The sequence below is a fragment of the Synchytrium microbalum genome, assembly GCF_006535985.1.
Source record: "Synchytrium microbalum strain JEL517 chromosome Unknown SmJEL517_scf0011, whole genome shotgun sequence".
NCBI lineage: Eukaryota > Fungi > Chytridiomycota > Chytridiomycetes > Synchytriales > Synchytriaceae > Synchytrium > Synchytrium microbalum.
The window spans coordinates 45801-60266 of NW_022158360.1; the positions used below are offsets into that span (position 1 = coordinate 45801).

Below are 14466 nucleotides of genomic sequence, written 5' to 3' on the forward strand. Positions count from 1 at the left end.
GGTTTCGGACGTGTTTACGGCTCGAATTAAGTTTCGCGTCGTCTTGAGTAACATCACGTCGCTGAGTAAAATCCACGATCAAACCATTCTAGCACAGATCATATCCAGACATGGCCCAAAGCAAGCCAAACGATCAGTTGAAGCAAGTCGCTACTGTTGCTGCGATTGGAGCTGGTGCTATCGCTGTCGGAATCGGTGCTCTGTACTGGACTTACAGGTAACAGATTGCTCCAATTGTCTTAAATTTTCACCCTTGGAGCGAAGCATCTGCAACGAGGGAAGCAAAGATAGCTTTTCTGTATCTACATCATTGATCTGATGTTGTTGATCTCCGTGCTGCTTTCCTGTGACATCTTCGTTTGTAAATTCACAACATTGATGTTCACCACACGATCACATTCAAAACCAATAACAAACTCACCCAGCATATCTCATACCATTGTAGAGATCACGCTTGGGGCTCTCGTCGCCGTACCGACCTGCCAAACTTGGAAGGAGCCAAACCACTACTCGGAAACATTGGTCAATTCGCTGCTCATATCGGTGATCGTTTGGAATGGCGTTATGAATTGTTTGAAAAGTATGTTAGTATCTCTGGATCATTCTGGTGGTTGTGATCCGCAATGCAGAGTTACATGGTTGACTGACAGCTCATCATTGCGATGTTGTTATAGGTATGGCAAGATCTTTTACGGCACCCAGCCAAACAGGTCTATTATCTTCAACTATGATATGAGAGATTTGGCGCATGTATTGTCGGATCCGTATAACTATATCAAGGTGTGTGAGTTCTCGTTTGTATACAATATTTCGGTGATTTAGTTTTTTTGGCTAGGGTCCTTTGGTGAAGAACTCTGCCGAATTCCTTGGGCATGGGATATTTGCAAGTGATGCTGAAGAGTGGAGGATTCAAAGGAAGACTGCAGGTATTGAGTGTGGTGCGTTTCTCTGGCATTACATGTGTATTTACGCTCCTTTTTTCGTCTTTAGCCAACATCTTTACAGGTACATCTCACTCGCAGTCGTTTGAGGAGTGGAATAAGTATGCTTAACCTTCTTCTCCAAAGTCCAAAACTTCAGGAACAACTTTATGGCAATGTTCTCAGATGAATCTGTACTTCTGGTCGAACATATCCAGAACGCTGCTCAGCAGAAAGCTATTGTGGATTTGCAAGGTATTTAAAGTTAGTGCGCATCTTCAGCCGATAATGCGGACGAGGTCTCAGGCCGCTACTTTTTTAGATTTGCTGTTGAGGTCTACGCTGGATTCGTTTGCATTGCTGAGCATGGGTACGTTTTGAATTAGACACGAAAAAACGAATAGCAGACAATATGTTGAAAGTACATGGACTCGAGCAACTTTGGTTCCAGAAACCTCAGGACATGTCGTTTTGTACCAAATTAAGCTTCTTACATGATCTTTTGCTTATAGGCAAGACTGTCGGCGCCATGAAGATGCGCGGTGAAGTCCACGACGGAATCTACCGCATGCCAAATGTTGAATTCATGAACGCGTTCGACAGCTTGAATGAATTCACTGTGCGACGAAATGTCAAGGCTTTTTGGCCAATTACTGATCGTTTGAATGGAACTTATAGCAAGGTACTTATGGCCGTAAAGATTGCCGCTTTTTTCGCCATTCTCAGTCGACAATGGAACTCTTTCCATAGATGCAAGAATGGAAGAAGTATCTTGACGATTTCGCTGCTGAAGTAGTCAAAGAGAAGCGTGCAAACAAGGCTGCCGGACGTAAGGTTTCGAATATGAGGATGGATCTACTCGGTATGGTGGTTTGTCTCGTTGGTTGATGATGTCTATAGGCAAATGCGATCTCTTCTGTTTTTTCTTGTGTGATTCTGATATCTCCGTATCCAGCGCTAATCTCTTTCAATCATAGACTTTTTCATGGAAAACTCGAACGAAGACGGCTCTCCATTGTCTGATGAATACTTTCGAGATGTGGTTGTGAACTTTATTTTGGCTGGACGAGGTAAATGACAAAAAGACTCACGTAGACACAACTCATTGTTTACGCACCAATCTACTTCGACTAGACACTACCGCACAAACCTTGTCATGGACATTCTGGCGTCTAGCTCAAAACCCGAAAGAGTTTGCCAAACTACGAGCTGAAATCAACCAAGTATGGTCTGGAGACGTGCTTACTTACGACCAGTTGAAGGACTTGAAGTATTGTTTGGCTGTCTTTATGGAGAGTTTGCGTTTACATGCCAGTGAGTGTCTGAAAACAAAGATCCTTTTGGTAGCACACAGAGCTGATTTACCTCTAATAGATGTTCCTACGGGCCGAAAGCAAGCTGTCAAGGACGATGTATTGCCATCCGGAACCAAAGTCTACAAGGGTGACTTTATTGAATGGAGTTCCTGGATCATGGCTCGTGAGACTGAATTGTGGGGTGCTGATGCGCATGAATGGAAACCGGAAAGGTGGATTGACAAGAATGGATCTGTAATCAAGCCCAACCAGTTCCAATTCCCACAGGTATGTGTTAGCAAGTTTGTCTCTTTTAAGATCTCGAGTTCTAACAGGGTTACTTTTACGTATAGTTCAATGCTGGTCCTCGAATTTGTCTTGGAATGAACATGTAGGATTCTCTGTGATATGCTGCAATGCGTTAGGAGGAGACCTAACTGTAATCCTTTCGATACGCAGGGCTCAACAAGAAGGTGTCGTCTTCTTGGCAACCATTGCTCGCAAGTTTGATCTGGAACTTGTCAAGGAGGACGAGAAAGCCAAATGGGCTGTATGGAACGAAGATCCATTGTTGAGGAAGGGTCGTTATGATGTTGCTGCTACATTATCTATGAAGGGAGGTGTTCATTTCAAGGTCGCAGAGCTCTGAAGCAAACATGGCTGCTACGTTATCTATGAAGGGAAATGATGTAAAAATCGCAAGAGATTTTTGTTCGTTTGAGAAATTTGATTAGTGCCGTTGTAAACAAGTGTGAGTCTTGAAAGTATGTTTGAATATAAGGTTGAATTGCTAGGTAAAGGATGAATGAGCGATCGCATAGAGAGTTTGTGTGATTCTTTGCTGGGTGTTAATCCTATGACCATAAGATGCACGCAATTGCGAAGCCGGACAGTTTACAGCATAGTAAGTGTATTGTGTCGCGTTCTGAAAGTGCATGACGCGTAATCTGTGGCGGATGCACGTCCGCTATTGACTAGGAACCAATGTAAGCATCATCTGAAACCGTTCAAAACACACTCACCAACAAACAAGGACATCCATCTTACACCTCTTGGAACTGACCTCATACTCGCATCCTGACTTTATTTCCACCATGAAGCCCTTAATATTCTACGACTTGGCAGCTGCCGATGAATCCAGACGGCTCTCGCCATACTGTTGGAGAGTTCGATTCGCGTTAGCTCACAAAGGTATGATACAAGGTCCCAAGCTCACAGCTACCTATTATAACTTGGATTCCATGTGATAGGTCTTCCGTATGAAGCTGTGCCCTGGAGGTTTACGGATAAAGATCGCATTGCATTCAGTGGACAAAAGCTGGTTCCTGTTCTTGTGGACGCAAACCAAGGAGAGGGGCATTTCGTGAATGATAGGTATGTGTTGGAATAGGAGGAATGCTGTTTGGATGGTTCGTGTATCGTGCAACTGCAAAGTCATTGCACTTTCTTAATGTCTGCTTTCACTCTGTTGAAGATTCATCCAGATACTGCATCTTACTCGTTAAGCCAACCTTCAAATCCTCCATCTCAATCTCTTTCATTCCATCCAGCTGGGCAATCGCTGACTACCTCGACAAGACATACCCAGACCTCCCAGAATTCTATGGCGGTGCATCCGGTCGCGCATACGCCAAATTCATCGACAACTGGTTTAAAGCCAACTGCATCATGCTCATATACGGGCCCTTAATGATGGATCTGTACGAATGTGTCGCTGAAAAGGACAAGGCGTACTACCGACAGTCTCGAGAAGCACGGTATGGCAAGCTGGAGGACATGTGTCCGGCTGGACCACAACGGGACGCTAGTATCGAAAAGTTTAGAGAGAGTTTGAATCCGGTTAGGATGACGTTGGCGAATGAGGGGGTCAAGTTTTTGGGTGGTGAGAGGCCGATATATGCTGACTAGTACGTGTGTGTTTTTGGGCTGTGTGGTTTGATGAAGACTCTAATGTAAATTGCGTGGTACATAGTGTGCTATTCAGCTTCTTCATGTGGGGGAAGAGTGCTAGCCCCATCGAGCTTGTGGAAAAAGGTGATCGGATCTATGAGTGGAGGGAACGTATGCTGGATCTCTATTCAGGGATGGCGAGACAGACTGTTTCTCACCCCGTATAAGCTACTTAATACTAATATTAACTCTCATTGATACCATCTGTGTTGGAAGTATTATTGGTTTGCACATGCTGGGATGAACACGCTTTTTTACGATATTTACGATGCCAACGAGTTCAAAAATAACAGACTTTATTTTTAGACACTGGGTTCTGCGTCGCGTTCCAAACGTATATTTCATTCGAAGTTTGGGTAGCTTCTCCTTCAGGGGACCTTTAATAGGCAGCGTGGGCTAAATTGAACACAAAGTGATTTAACATTCCTGCAACCCTGCTATCAAACAAACCGGTGAAACCGACATCTCACGCCCGGGACCAAATTCTAACATTGTTATGAAGCCAGTAATCGTTTACGACCTTGCAGCAGCCGAAGAAAATCGCAGGCTTTCGCCATATTGTTGGATGACCAAGTTAGCACTCTCCCACAAAGGTACGAAACAGGCTTTCAAGCTTAACTTATCTTATTCTCATCTAATGTTGTTTTAATCTTCAAGGCATTCCGTTTGAATCCGTGGACTGTCTCTTCACGGACAAGGATCTCATTGCGTTCAGTGGACAAAAGTTGATTCCAGTAATTGTGGACGCAAACCAAGGTGACGGACATTTCGTGAATGACAGGTATGTTTGAAGGAGCCGGTCTGCGGTTGGCTTGGTTTAGATGCTGTTTGGATCAAGAAGGTCACTCAGAAGTTTTCTCATGTGGTAGTGTTGTTACATGTTGAGGATATGTTTTCAGTATCGCAGATCAAGTATACAATTCACCATACTTGCCCTATTAACAACACTTTCCAATCTCCGTAAACCACAGCTTTGCAATCGCAGACTACCTGGACAAAACCTATCCAAACCTCCCTTCAGTGTATGGCGGAGATTCCGGTCGCACATATGCCAAATTCATTGACAACTGGTTTATAAACAACTGTGTTATGCTCATGTACGGACCAATCATGATGGATTTCTTTAACTGCATTGCTGAAAAGGACCAGGCGTACTTTCGAGAGACTCGGGAAGCTGTGTTTGGGAAGTTGGAGGACATGTGTCCCGCGGGACCGGGACGTGATGCTAGCATCAAGGACTTCAGGACTAGTTTAAATCCGTTGCGGATGACCTTGACTACTGATAAGTTCTTGGGTGGGGAAAAACCGACTTATGCTGACTAGTACGTTTGTTTTGCTTTCCAATACGTTATGTTTCAGTCTCCAACACGCATGTTGCTTCACGTTTAGTGTCTTGTTTGGTTTCTTCATGTGGGCAAAGAGTGCTAGTCCCATCGAACTCATTGAAAAAAGTGATGCGATCTATGAGTGGAGAGAACGAATGCTCGATCTCTATTCGGGGCTAGCTAGAAAGGCTGTTTCGTATCCAGTATAGTCTAACTAATTACTAATTGCTACTGCCACTGAAATCTCATTGATGTCCAACATATTGTATTTGATTTTATTTGCGTTTGTGTCTATGCGATCGCTCGTAGGAAGCTCCACAGTAGCCATAATCGGTGCCATATAACCAAGAAAAAGCTATTATGCTCTTCAAATCGCCACTCTGCAAGCTGGCCAGGGCAACTTCAATTCACGTGCAAACCAAATCGCTTTATGCGGCCTTTCGACGCGCTGAGATCTTCTGTACAAGGACGAGGGGCTGTTTCGATAATCATATAATAAGTTGACACGTCAAATTGAGCAAGAAGCGATCCCACCTCGTTGAAACACATTGTTGTTTTTGAACATCTTTGCCATCAAGTTCACAACATGTCGAAGAAAGAGGATACGTCGGCCTTGAAGGTCATTGTCACGACCATCGCCGCGTTAGGAGGCGCTACGGTGGTCGGACTTGCTGCTCTCTACTATGTCTATAGGTATGTTTATGATTTTACCTGAATGACAGTAGCACGAATCTGTCATTGCTGGGAAGACACTGTTGCAGACGTCAGTACCAAAGGATCTGCAATGCCAAAAACCAATATTTTGTTATGCTGAATGCGCTTTCAAAGCGAAGCCATCTCGTACAGAGCCTCACCGTTTCCATAGTGTCTCACACATCTTATCACACCCCACATCTTTGCAGAGACCACGCGTACGGGACACGAAAGCGCCCTGATTTGATAACAGTACCAGGATCAAAAGCACTGACTGGAAACTTGAGTGATTTGGCGGCTCATTTGGGGGACAGATTAGAATTTCAGTATGGTCTGTACAAACAATTCGGAAAGATCATATATGCTACGGTGCCTGGTCGAAACATTATCTATGAGTGAGCATACGATGATGTGCGGATTGTGTGAAGAACGCGAAAGCTGAAAGGACTTTATTGTTAGCTTCGACGTGAATGACCTTCAACGGATCTTGTCAGAGCCGTATATATATGCCAAGGTACGCGCTGTGTCGAGTACCTTCAGACCAAGAAACAGGCAAGCTGAAGATTCTCAATCTAGAGTGAAGCTGCCATGGTGAATGCTCGACCATTGCTGGGGTACGTTATTGGTTGGAGAGGTCGTTCGAAACCAGGCTCTCAAACACTGTTGTCGCAGGCACGGCATCTTCTCTGCCAACTTTGATGAATGGAGGCTACAAAGAAAAGTTGCTTGTGAGTACCTCCTGTCATGTGCTGAAGAATCTGCATTCACCTCCAAAAACTTTACAATTCTAGCCAACATCTTTACAGTCAACAACTTTAAAACTCGTAAGACACATTTACACTGTGCGAGATCACGCCACGTTTCGACATCACCCTCTGTTTAGATTTCATGAGTGGGTTTGTGGAGGAGACCAAACTGCTACTCTCACATCTTCAAGCCGCAGGTGATCAAGGTGCCATTATCGATCTCCAGGTATGAGTATGGGACGTCTTCCATTGTTTGTCTCATCAAATTTCATCGGGTTGTTTAGGACCTTCTGTTACGTGGAACTCTGGATGCGTTTTGCCAGTTGGGGTGTGGAAAGACGGTGGATGCGCTCAAGATGACCGCAACAATCCAAGATGGAGTTTACAGTGAGCATATCATTTATACCACAGCACTCCTCGTTTTCTAACATGCTTGTGTCTATCATAATAGCTCTCCCAAATGTACCCTTCATGACAGTGTTTGATTCTTTAATGACCGTGACCATTGAAAGGACCTTCAACCCTATATGGGGTATCACTGAGAGGTTTAACGGGGACTCGTGAGAAGGTACTGGTTATGACGGAATCCATTAAGTAGCAATCGAACTAATACGGTCTTTTGTGTCAGGTCCAAGAATTCAAGACCTTCCTAGACAACTTTAGTGCCGAAATCGTTGCTGAGAAACGAGCAAATCCACGCGATCCAAGCAAGAAAATGGACTTAATTGGTATACCAATGTCGTATTGAAATGAGATTTGCTCGTCAAGTGATTCACATCTCTTTTTTTTCGCTAGACTTCTTCCTCGAAACAAGCAACGCGGACGGTACTCCATTTTCAGACGAGTACCTACGAGATGTCATTATAAATTTCGTTGTTGGAGGTCGGGATACTACTGCTCAGACCTTATCGGTTAGCGTGTTTCCGAGCTCGCTCTTCGCCATACTAGATCTCATCTTTATCCTCTTTTTTGTCCAAAAGTGGTGTTTCTGGTGCTTGTCTCAGCATCCGGCAGAGTACAAGAAGCTTCAGGATGAAGTACAGGCTGTGCTTGGAGATGAGGAAATCACATACGAGAAGGTCAAAGAGCTGAAGTATTGTTTGGCTTGCTTCTTGGAGACATTGCGTATACACTCGAGTATGTCATCCTGTTGCGTGAATTGTTTTTTTGCTTATGTTTACATTGAAATTCCTCGACTCTCTAGATGTGCCTGTTGGTAAATAATAAATTGTTCTGCCAATTGTTTGAAAGCACCACTACTGACTGTCTCAACCATCTCTCCAGCACGAAAACAAGCAGTCCAAGATGATGTGTTGCCTAGTGGAACCAAAGTCATGAAGGGGTAAAAAACGCTCCTATACCGATTCAATGTAATGCTCACTGAGTCCGTCCTCCCACCTCCACACAGCGACTACCTCGAATACTCACCATGGATTATGGGCCGACAAACCGAACTCTGGGGTGCCGATGCCCTCGAATGGAAACCCGCTCGATGGATTGATTCGAGTGGAAGTGTCATCAACCCATCCCCATTCGTGTTTCCGAACTTCAATGCTGGGCCTAGACAGTGTCTTGGGATTAATATGGCAAAGTATGTTTCGCTCATTGTGGTAAGGTGATCTGGTTAACCATTGTTTCATTCTTAGGCAAGAGGGTGTAGTGTTCCTTGCATCGATTGTTCGACACTTTGACCGGTTTGAGTTGGTTAATGAAGACGACCCGAAGAAATGGGCTGTGTTTAGTGATGATCCGTTTTTGAGGAGGGGTCGTTATGGTGTTGGTGAGTGGAACATGAATTTGCTTGAATTGCAAGGTCTCATGCATGTTCTTTTTGCTGCATAGCTGCGACCCTGTCAATGCGAAGTGCAGTACACTTCAAGCTTCACCGCAAAACCGTTTGACTTTTAAGTATCCTCGTTTAATATGTTATTGTGCTTTTAAATATAATACAATCAATTAGAAAAATCCTGAACAAGTTTGTGTGTGCATGCTAACTAATTTTCATAATATTGCGAGTCCTTGAGGTTTCTCCTGTATGCCAGTACACCAGCTCGGATCAATATGATACCACCTAAAGCTCCGAGGCAGCTAGCGACGACACACATAATGGTTCCATTAGTTGTTGAGATTGTATAAGCCCCGTTTGAGGCTTGATTGAATAGCTTTTGCATCGTGCTGTATGTGACGTATGATGCGCTAGATTCCAAATCGTTAGCTCAACGCGAAAAATAAGTATACAGAGTACTTCAAAACTCACACTGAAGCACAAATCATGGCAGCCGTTCCAACACCTGCGAGAAAAGCTCCGATTCCTAGCACACGCTTGAAGCACGTAGCCCCGAATACAATAGCCAGTAGCACCAATCCCCAAGCTATAACTCCCACAAATAAGGCTGTAAAGACAAATGGGTTGTTTGCATTATACCCTGATGCCTTGAGGTTGGCAATCAGTGTAAGATAGTCTCCCAGGACTGGTATTTGCTGTTGAGGTATGTCCAAGGCAGCCGAAAAGTTGAAGGCTTGACTGAATTGGACATTGTTGCATGTGAATACACCTGATCCAAGAGGTGGGATGTGAGTTCAAATGATATGTTATAGGATCTTGTGTTATCGTACCGTTTGAAGAGAGGAGACAATAGCCCCATGGTGTGAGAGTCATATACGAGCCTTCGGCCTGAGCTACAAGTACTGAGAGCGAGTTACCAGTAGCAGTCAGTGTAGCTAGTGCTATACTCTTGACTTGGTATCCAGAGAGCAACACCAATATGGCGAGAATGAAGGTCGGTATGACGAATATCGAGGCAAGGAACTAGAAATAGAGGGATCAGGTGTGAGTCTAAAGTGTAAAATAATGACGGCAAGCGACATTGTTGATGTTGATGATTCCTCATGATCCAACCGGTGAAACAGCTGGTTAGGATAAGGAGACACCAACTCGATGATCAAACAACGAAATGCAATCCTCCAACATTCCACTTGCCCCTCTCCTCTTCTTGTTCCATTTGCGTAATTCCTCAACACCCAATTCCAGATTTAGACTTTTCACCTGGAACTTACGGCAGACCAACGGTAGTTCATTGTAGACATTGTGACTGGCTCTGGGAGTCTTTAGATCACAGGTAAGCTTATAATCCTGACCTGTTATTCACTCTGCCAAGTTTTGATTCAATTTGCAAAGCTACGGTTAGGTGAAGGAAAGGCACTGATTCGCACGTGAAAGGGACAGACGCATACCGGCCAGATCGGAACGTTTTCAAATGGATGTGCCAGCTCCTGTGGATAATCATGTCTCAAGGAACATCCCTACATCTAATCAATTGTTTCTGGCATTGGGATTTGTATCGCTTGTCTGTGCGGTAGTGGACAAGACACTAATATCAAGGAAATTACAAAATGGAACGAATGCTGTCGAATACGTGCCTCTGAATGGTACTCGTCCGGCTGAAGAGGAGGAAGGTGTCGCAGGAAGCTCGACGAATGGTGGTCTTGTTGCTAGTGTTGAAGGCGAGGAACCACACCAACAACCAAAGGCACCAGAGAATCCTATTATCATTCCGTCATTGATCCTGCTAGGTAATGTTCTGCCTGAGCCTCACTGCAAACTCTTTATGTCACTCTGGACTTTAGCCAAACAAAACACACACCCTTTACACGTTACGTGACTCTGATCTCACCACGATACAACCCGAACTCTCACAGGGATGGTCCTCTTCACAATCTATCTCTTTGACTACATTCACATCCTGCCAGCAGGAGAAAGGAAATACTCTCGAGATACCTTCTACTTTATATACATTACAATATTTGCCATCGCGTGCTACACGCGAGTAGAAGCAAACCCTTCAGACAGGAATGCTGATCAGATCTTGTCTCGGCAGCAGACTGAAGAATGGAAGGGCTGGATGCAACTCGGCTTTCTTATGTATGTTGCAAAGTTTCCTGTCTCATTCGTGTGATTGCCTGATATTTAACTCGCTTACTCTATAGGTACCACTACTTCAAAGTAATTCTTTCTAGGCTCTTTGAGCAGCTAGGATCGGAAAGTTAACAATTCCTTTTGTTTCTCAGGCCAGCGAAACATACAACGCCATCCGGATGTTCATCGCATGTTACGTGTTTCTGACTGGATTTGGAAACTTCAGCTTCTTTTACATACGGAAGGATTACTCCATCAAAAGGTAACAGGCTCGACTATGTTTGATTGTCATTTGCTGTCCCAATGTTTGTTGGTTCTCCCGCTCTGAGGAGGTCTTAAGACTGACCCTCATGCTCTGAACCCAGACTGGCCAAAATGCTCTTCCGACTCAACTTTTACGTGATACTGATTTGCATGGTGATGAACAATGAGTACATGCTCTACTACATATGTGCAATGCATACAGTAAGCCCGTTATAGTCAACTAGAAACTCAGGCTTCCAGACGACTCACTCACTGTCATTTCCCTAGTTCTGGTTCTTGTCAGTATACGCTGTCATGGCAATTAAACGAGATTGGAATACAATCCCACATCTAATGGGAATGAAGCTCGGGATCTATACATTGATCGTTGTATTCCTGTATGAGATACCCATAATTGGTCGAATCGTGTTTTCAGTACTTGGGCCGGACTCTCCTCTGCCGATACTGTCATACAATGGATCTCTTGATGAGGTATGCTTCAAATGTCACAGCTTCTTTTTTTGCCCCGTTCTAACCTGCCCCACGCTGTTATTAGTGGATGTTTAGAAGTGGGCTTGATCGATACTCTACGCTATTGGGTAACGAAATCATCCCTCTTCTCCTATTTGGACCAAATGCTGAACTTTTTACCCTCTCAAACAGGTATGTTATGCGCATGGTGCTATCCATACGTGGATGCACAGCTACGGCAACTGGAAGCAAGCAAATCACAATGGGTGAAGCCCGGCGTACTGGCTGGATCCATCTTTGTCCTACTGCTTTGGATTGTCGCCATTTTCTTGCCTTTCGACAAGTTGGTGTATAACAAGATACATCCAGTACGTATAGTAGGGCTTCGTTCAAGACGCACGTAATCTTGACATGACGTGTGCTGACTTTTTTCCGCTAGTACACGTCGTTCATACCAATTTTGGTATACATCACCATTCGAAACCTATACCCTGTGTTCAGGAGGAGCCATCTGTCCCTCTTTGCGTACTTTGGACGCATTACGCTAGAGACGTATCTCTCCCAACTTCACCTATGGTTGAGAGATGATGCAAAGAGTGTGTTGGTGTATCCAGCACTCGGCAAATACCCTCTTCTGAACTTCCTCTTCAGCTCTATGGTATGTCCCAATCACTTTGTCAAAGAATCGATGAAGCTACACTTCTTACATTGGTATTTCATTAGGTATACATCCATTTGAGCGAGACGGTGTTTGACGTGACGACGGTAGTCTCAGATTACCTCTTGGGAGGTAAAGATCAGCAAGCAAGGCTGAGTGGTGGTAGCCGTGAAGCTATACAAGAGTGGCTTGATGTGAACTTGTGGATTGCATGGCTGAAAAGATGGAGGACTGTGCTGTCGATAATAGCAGGCTGCTACGTGGTAGCCTATATTCTGTCCGAGTTCTTACTACGGATGGACTAGTGCTTGAAGGGAATGAAAAACTAGATGGTGGTAATCTTATAAAACAGCATTTTGCAGGTATCAAATGTAAACCAAGTAATGTTTAGAGTTAATCTATCTAATATATCAGTGCCAAAATACAAATACGATACGTTTTTTGCAGTTTCTTATATACAACGGAGGCAATACCCTTTCCTTCAAAAGTCTTCGTCCATATACTCTTGCGTATCATCACCACCTCCACTTGCAAGCCCCTGATCTCCAAACAAGTCCCCATCATCCTCCAAGTCCACTTCATCCTTGATGTCATCCTTCAATTCAGGTGTCCCAGCTTGCTGTTGCCCATTATTACTATTCTGACCAAATTGAAATCCACCAGCACCTTCGCCCTGCTGTTCCTGTTCAGCATTCTGCTCCCGCTGTTTGGCTTCCTCTTCTATATCGGTATCCTTCCAGCGATGCCCACAGTCCACACATGCGAAATATAGTACCATGGAATCGGCCATTTTGGATGTGGATTGGAAGAAGACTGCTTCGTTCTTGTCGCATCTGGGACATATTCTGGAGCGGGTGCGTGGGAGTGTTGGGTCTTGGGCCAGGTCGACTTTTTGGAGTGATTGTTCGCTATTGAGTGGTAGGAGAGTAGTTGTTAGTGCTGAGGGATAGGCTAGATGTTGGACGGTATGTTGCAGTGTTTGGAGTGTATGTTTGATGCATACAGCAAGAAGAGACAACACTGAGACACCAGCGAATCCATCTGCTACATCTCAATCAAATCCTTGACAACAATCCTCCCATCCTAACAACTTCCACAAGCTCGTCCAATGTTCAACACGTACATCATTGAATGCTGAACAATATGGCGATACACCAATGAATTCTGCGATTCTTCAAAGTGATCGCAATTACGACATGCCAGTTCGAGTATTCTATTATGCCTGTTCTCCCTTGGATAGAGCAGATTGTGACTGACGGAATTTGATGAGAAAAGATGTTAGATTTCAAGCTTTGAGCTGAATCAGTATATAAGAGACTTACCATTCAGGACAGAATTGGAAGGCTACAGTGCTCTGCTGTCTTGCTGCGGCTGCCATCTAGTAGTCTTTTTGACCAGTTTCTTTGCTTGAGTGGAAGATGTGACAAATTTGAAGTTGTAATTGAAGTTCTTGAAGCGAGGAACCTTCCACGCGTTGAATTAAATGAAAAGTTTACTATTGTGCTATATTTGCGTGGATTCTAACGTGTCAGGTCTCTATATCTTCATCTAGTACAAATATATTGTACAATGCAATGGACAATTGCGCCTCAACGCAATTTTCCTCAATTTGCTCTTACTACTCTGTACCGACAGCACAGACTACGACACGGCTTCAGCTACGGCCCTAGTAACATCAGTAGCACTGCTAGCGTCACGTATTGACTTTCACGCAACTTCATAGCTATGTCGCCCAACCCTTCAGCTGAACCCGCACCAATCTCTCCAGAAAACAATAGTGTTCCTGAACCCTCCAATCTTAGAGGTGGTGATATTTGAGGTCGTAGAGCTATAGCATGGATATGTTTAAGTGGTGTCGAGCCCACATCCCATATAAAGTTGCGTCAAACATTGCAAATCGATGACCAGTTTCGTCATTTGTCCAGTACTCATAGACAATTGGTTTGAGGCAATGAGTTCCAAGTGCGTGAGATGGGGCATAATGTTTGGGATGATACCGTAGTCGCTCTCGCTTACACTCGAGATTTGAAGGTTTAATACTGCTAGGTTGTCAAACGGGTCTACTCTATCGAAGAAGCACCAGCAAGAGCATCCAAATCTTGAAGCTGTAGCGTTCGTAGAGAATCAAAGTCACCGTGCTCAAATACTCCATTCCGTATCATTCGTCCCCCGCATAGCCTTACTTTAACCAAAGAATTTGATTTCAACGCTAAAAGGTTCTCTAGCTCTTTGGTGTTGACGTTAGCTTG

At 44.2% G+C, this 14466-nt stretch overlaps 4 protein-coding genes across 4 annotated transcripts; 2 read left to right on the forward strand and 2 right to left on the reverse strand.

Moving 5' to 3' along the window:
• Window positions 1–110: 110 nt before the first annotated feature.
• On the forward strand, window positions 111–2864 carry SmJEL517_g02535 (uncharacterized protein; the record flags this gene model as incomplete). Its single annotated transcript, XM_031168463.1, has 14 exons — window positions 111–217; window positions 446–580; window positions 675–780; window positions 836–926; window positions 991–1005; window positions 1068–1175; window positions 1243–1290; window positions 1433–1602; window positions 1671–1782; window positions 1898–1990; window positions 2055–2234; window positions 2295–2503; window positions 2569–2606; window positions 2675–2864. The coding sequence occupies 14 exons, from the start codon at window positions 111–113 to the stop codon at window positions 2862–2864; spliced, it is 1602 nt and encodes a 533-aa protein (XP_031025452.1).
• A 3212-nt stretch (window positions 2865–6076) lies between these two features.
• Window positions 6077–8830, forward strand: SmJEL517_g02536 (uncharacterized protein; the record flags this gene model as incomplete). The annotated part of the gene is made up of 16 exons (XM_031168464.1): window positions 6077–6183; window positions 6393–6578; window positions 6643–6697; window positions 6760–6797; window positions 6856–7007; window positions 7067–7155; window positions 7214–7316; window positions 7381–7489; window positions 7593–7657; window positions 7725–7840; window positions 7910–8066; window positions 8134–8145; window positions 8214–8271; window positions 8338–8520; window positions 8576–8709; window positions 8772–8830. 16 exons carry the CDS (start codon window positions 6077–6079, stop codon window positions 8828–8830), a joined length of 1623 nt encoding a protein of 540 aa, XP_031025455.1.
• Window positions 8831–8923: 93 nt separating this feature from the next.
• Window positions 8924–10016, reverse strand: SmJEL517_g02537 (uncharacterized protein; the record flags this gene model as incomplete). Its single annotated transcript, XM_031168465.1, has 4 exons — window positions 8924–9125; window positions 9187–9484; window positions 9546–9738; window positions 9987–10016. 4 exons carry the CDS (start codon window positions 10014–10016, stop codon window positions 8924–8926), a joined length of 723 nt encoding a protein of 240 aa, XP_031025454.1.
• Window positions 10017–12698: 2682 nt separating this feature from the next.
• Window positions 12699–13595, reverse strand: SmJEL517_g02538 (uncharacterized protein; the record flags this gene model as incomplete). Its single annotated transcript, XM_031168466.1, has 2 exons — window positions 12699–13125; window positions 13540–13595. 2 exons carry the CDS (start codon window positions 13593–13595, stop codon window positions 12699–12701), a joined length of 483 nt encoding a protein of 160 aa, XP_031025457.1.
• Window positions 13596–14466: the final 871 nt, after the last annotated feature.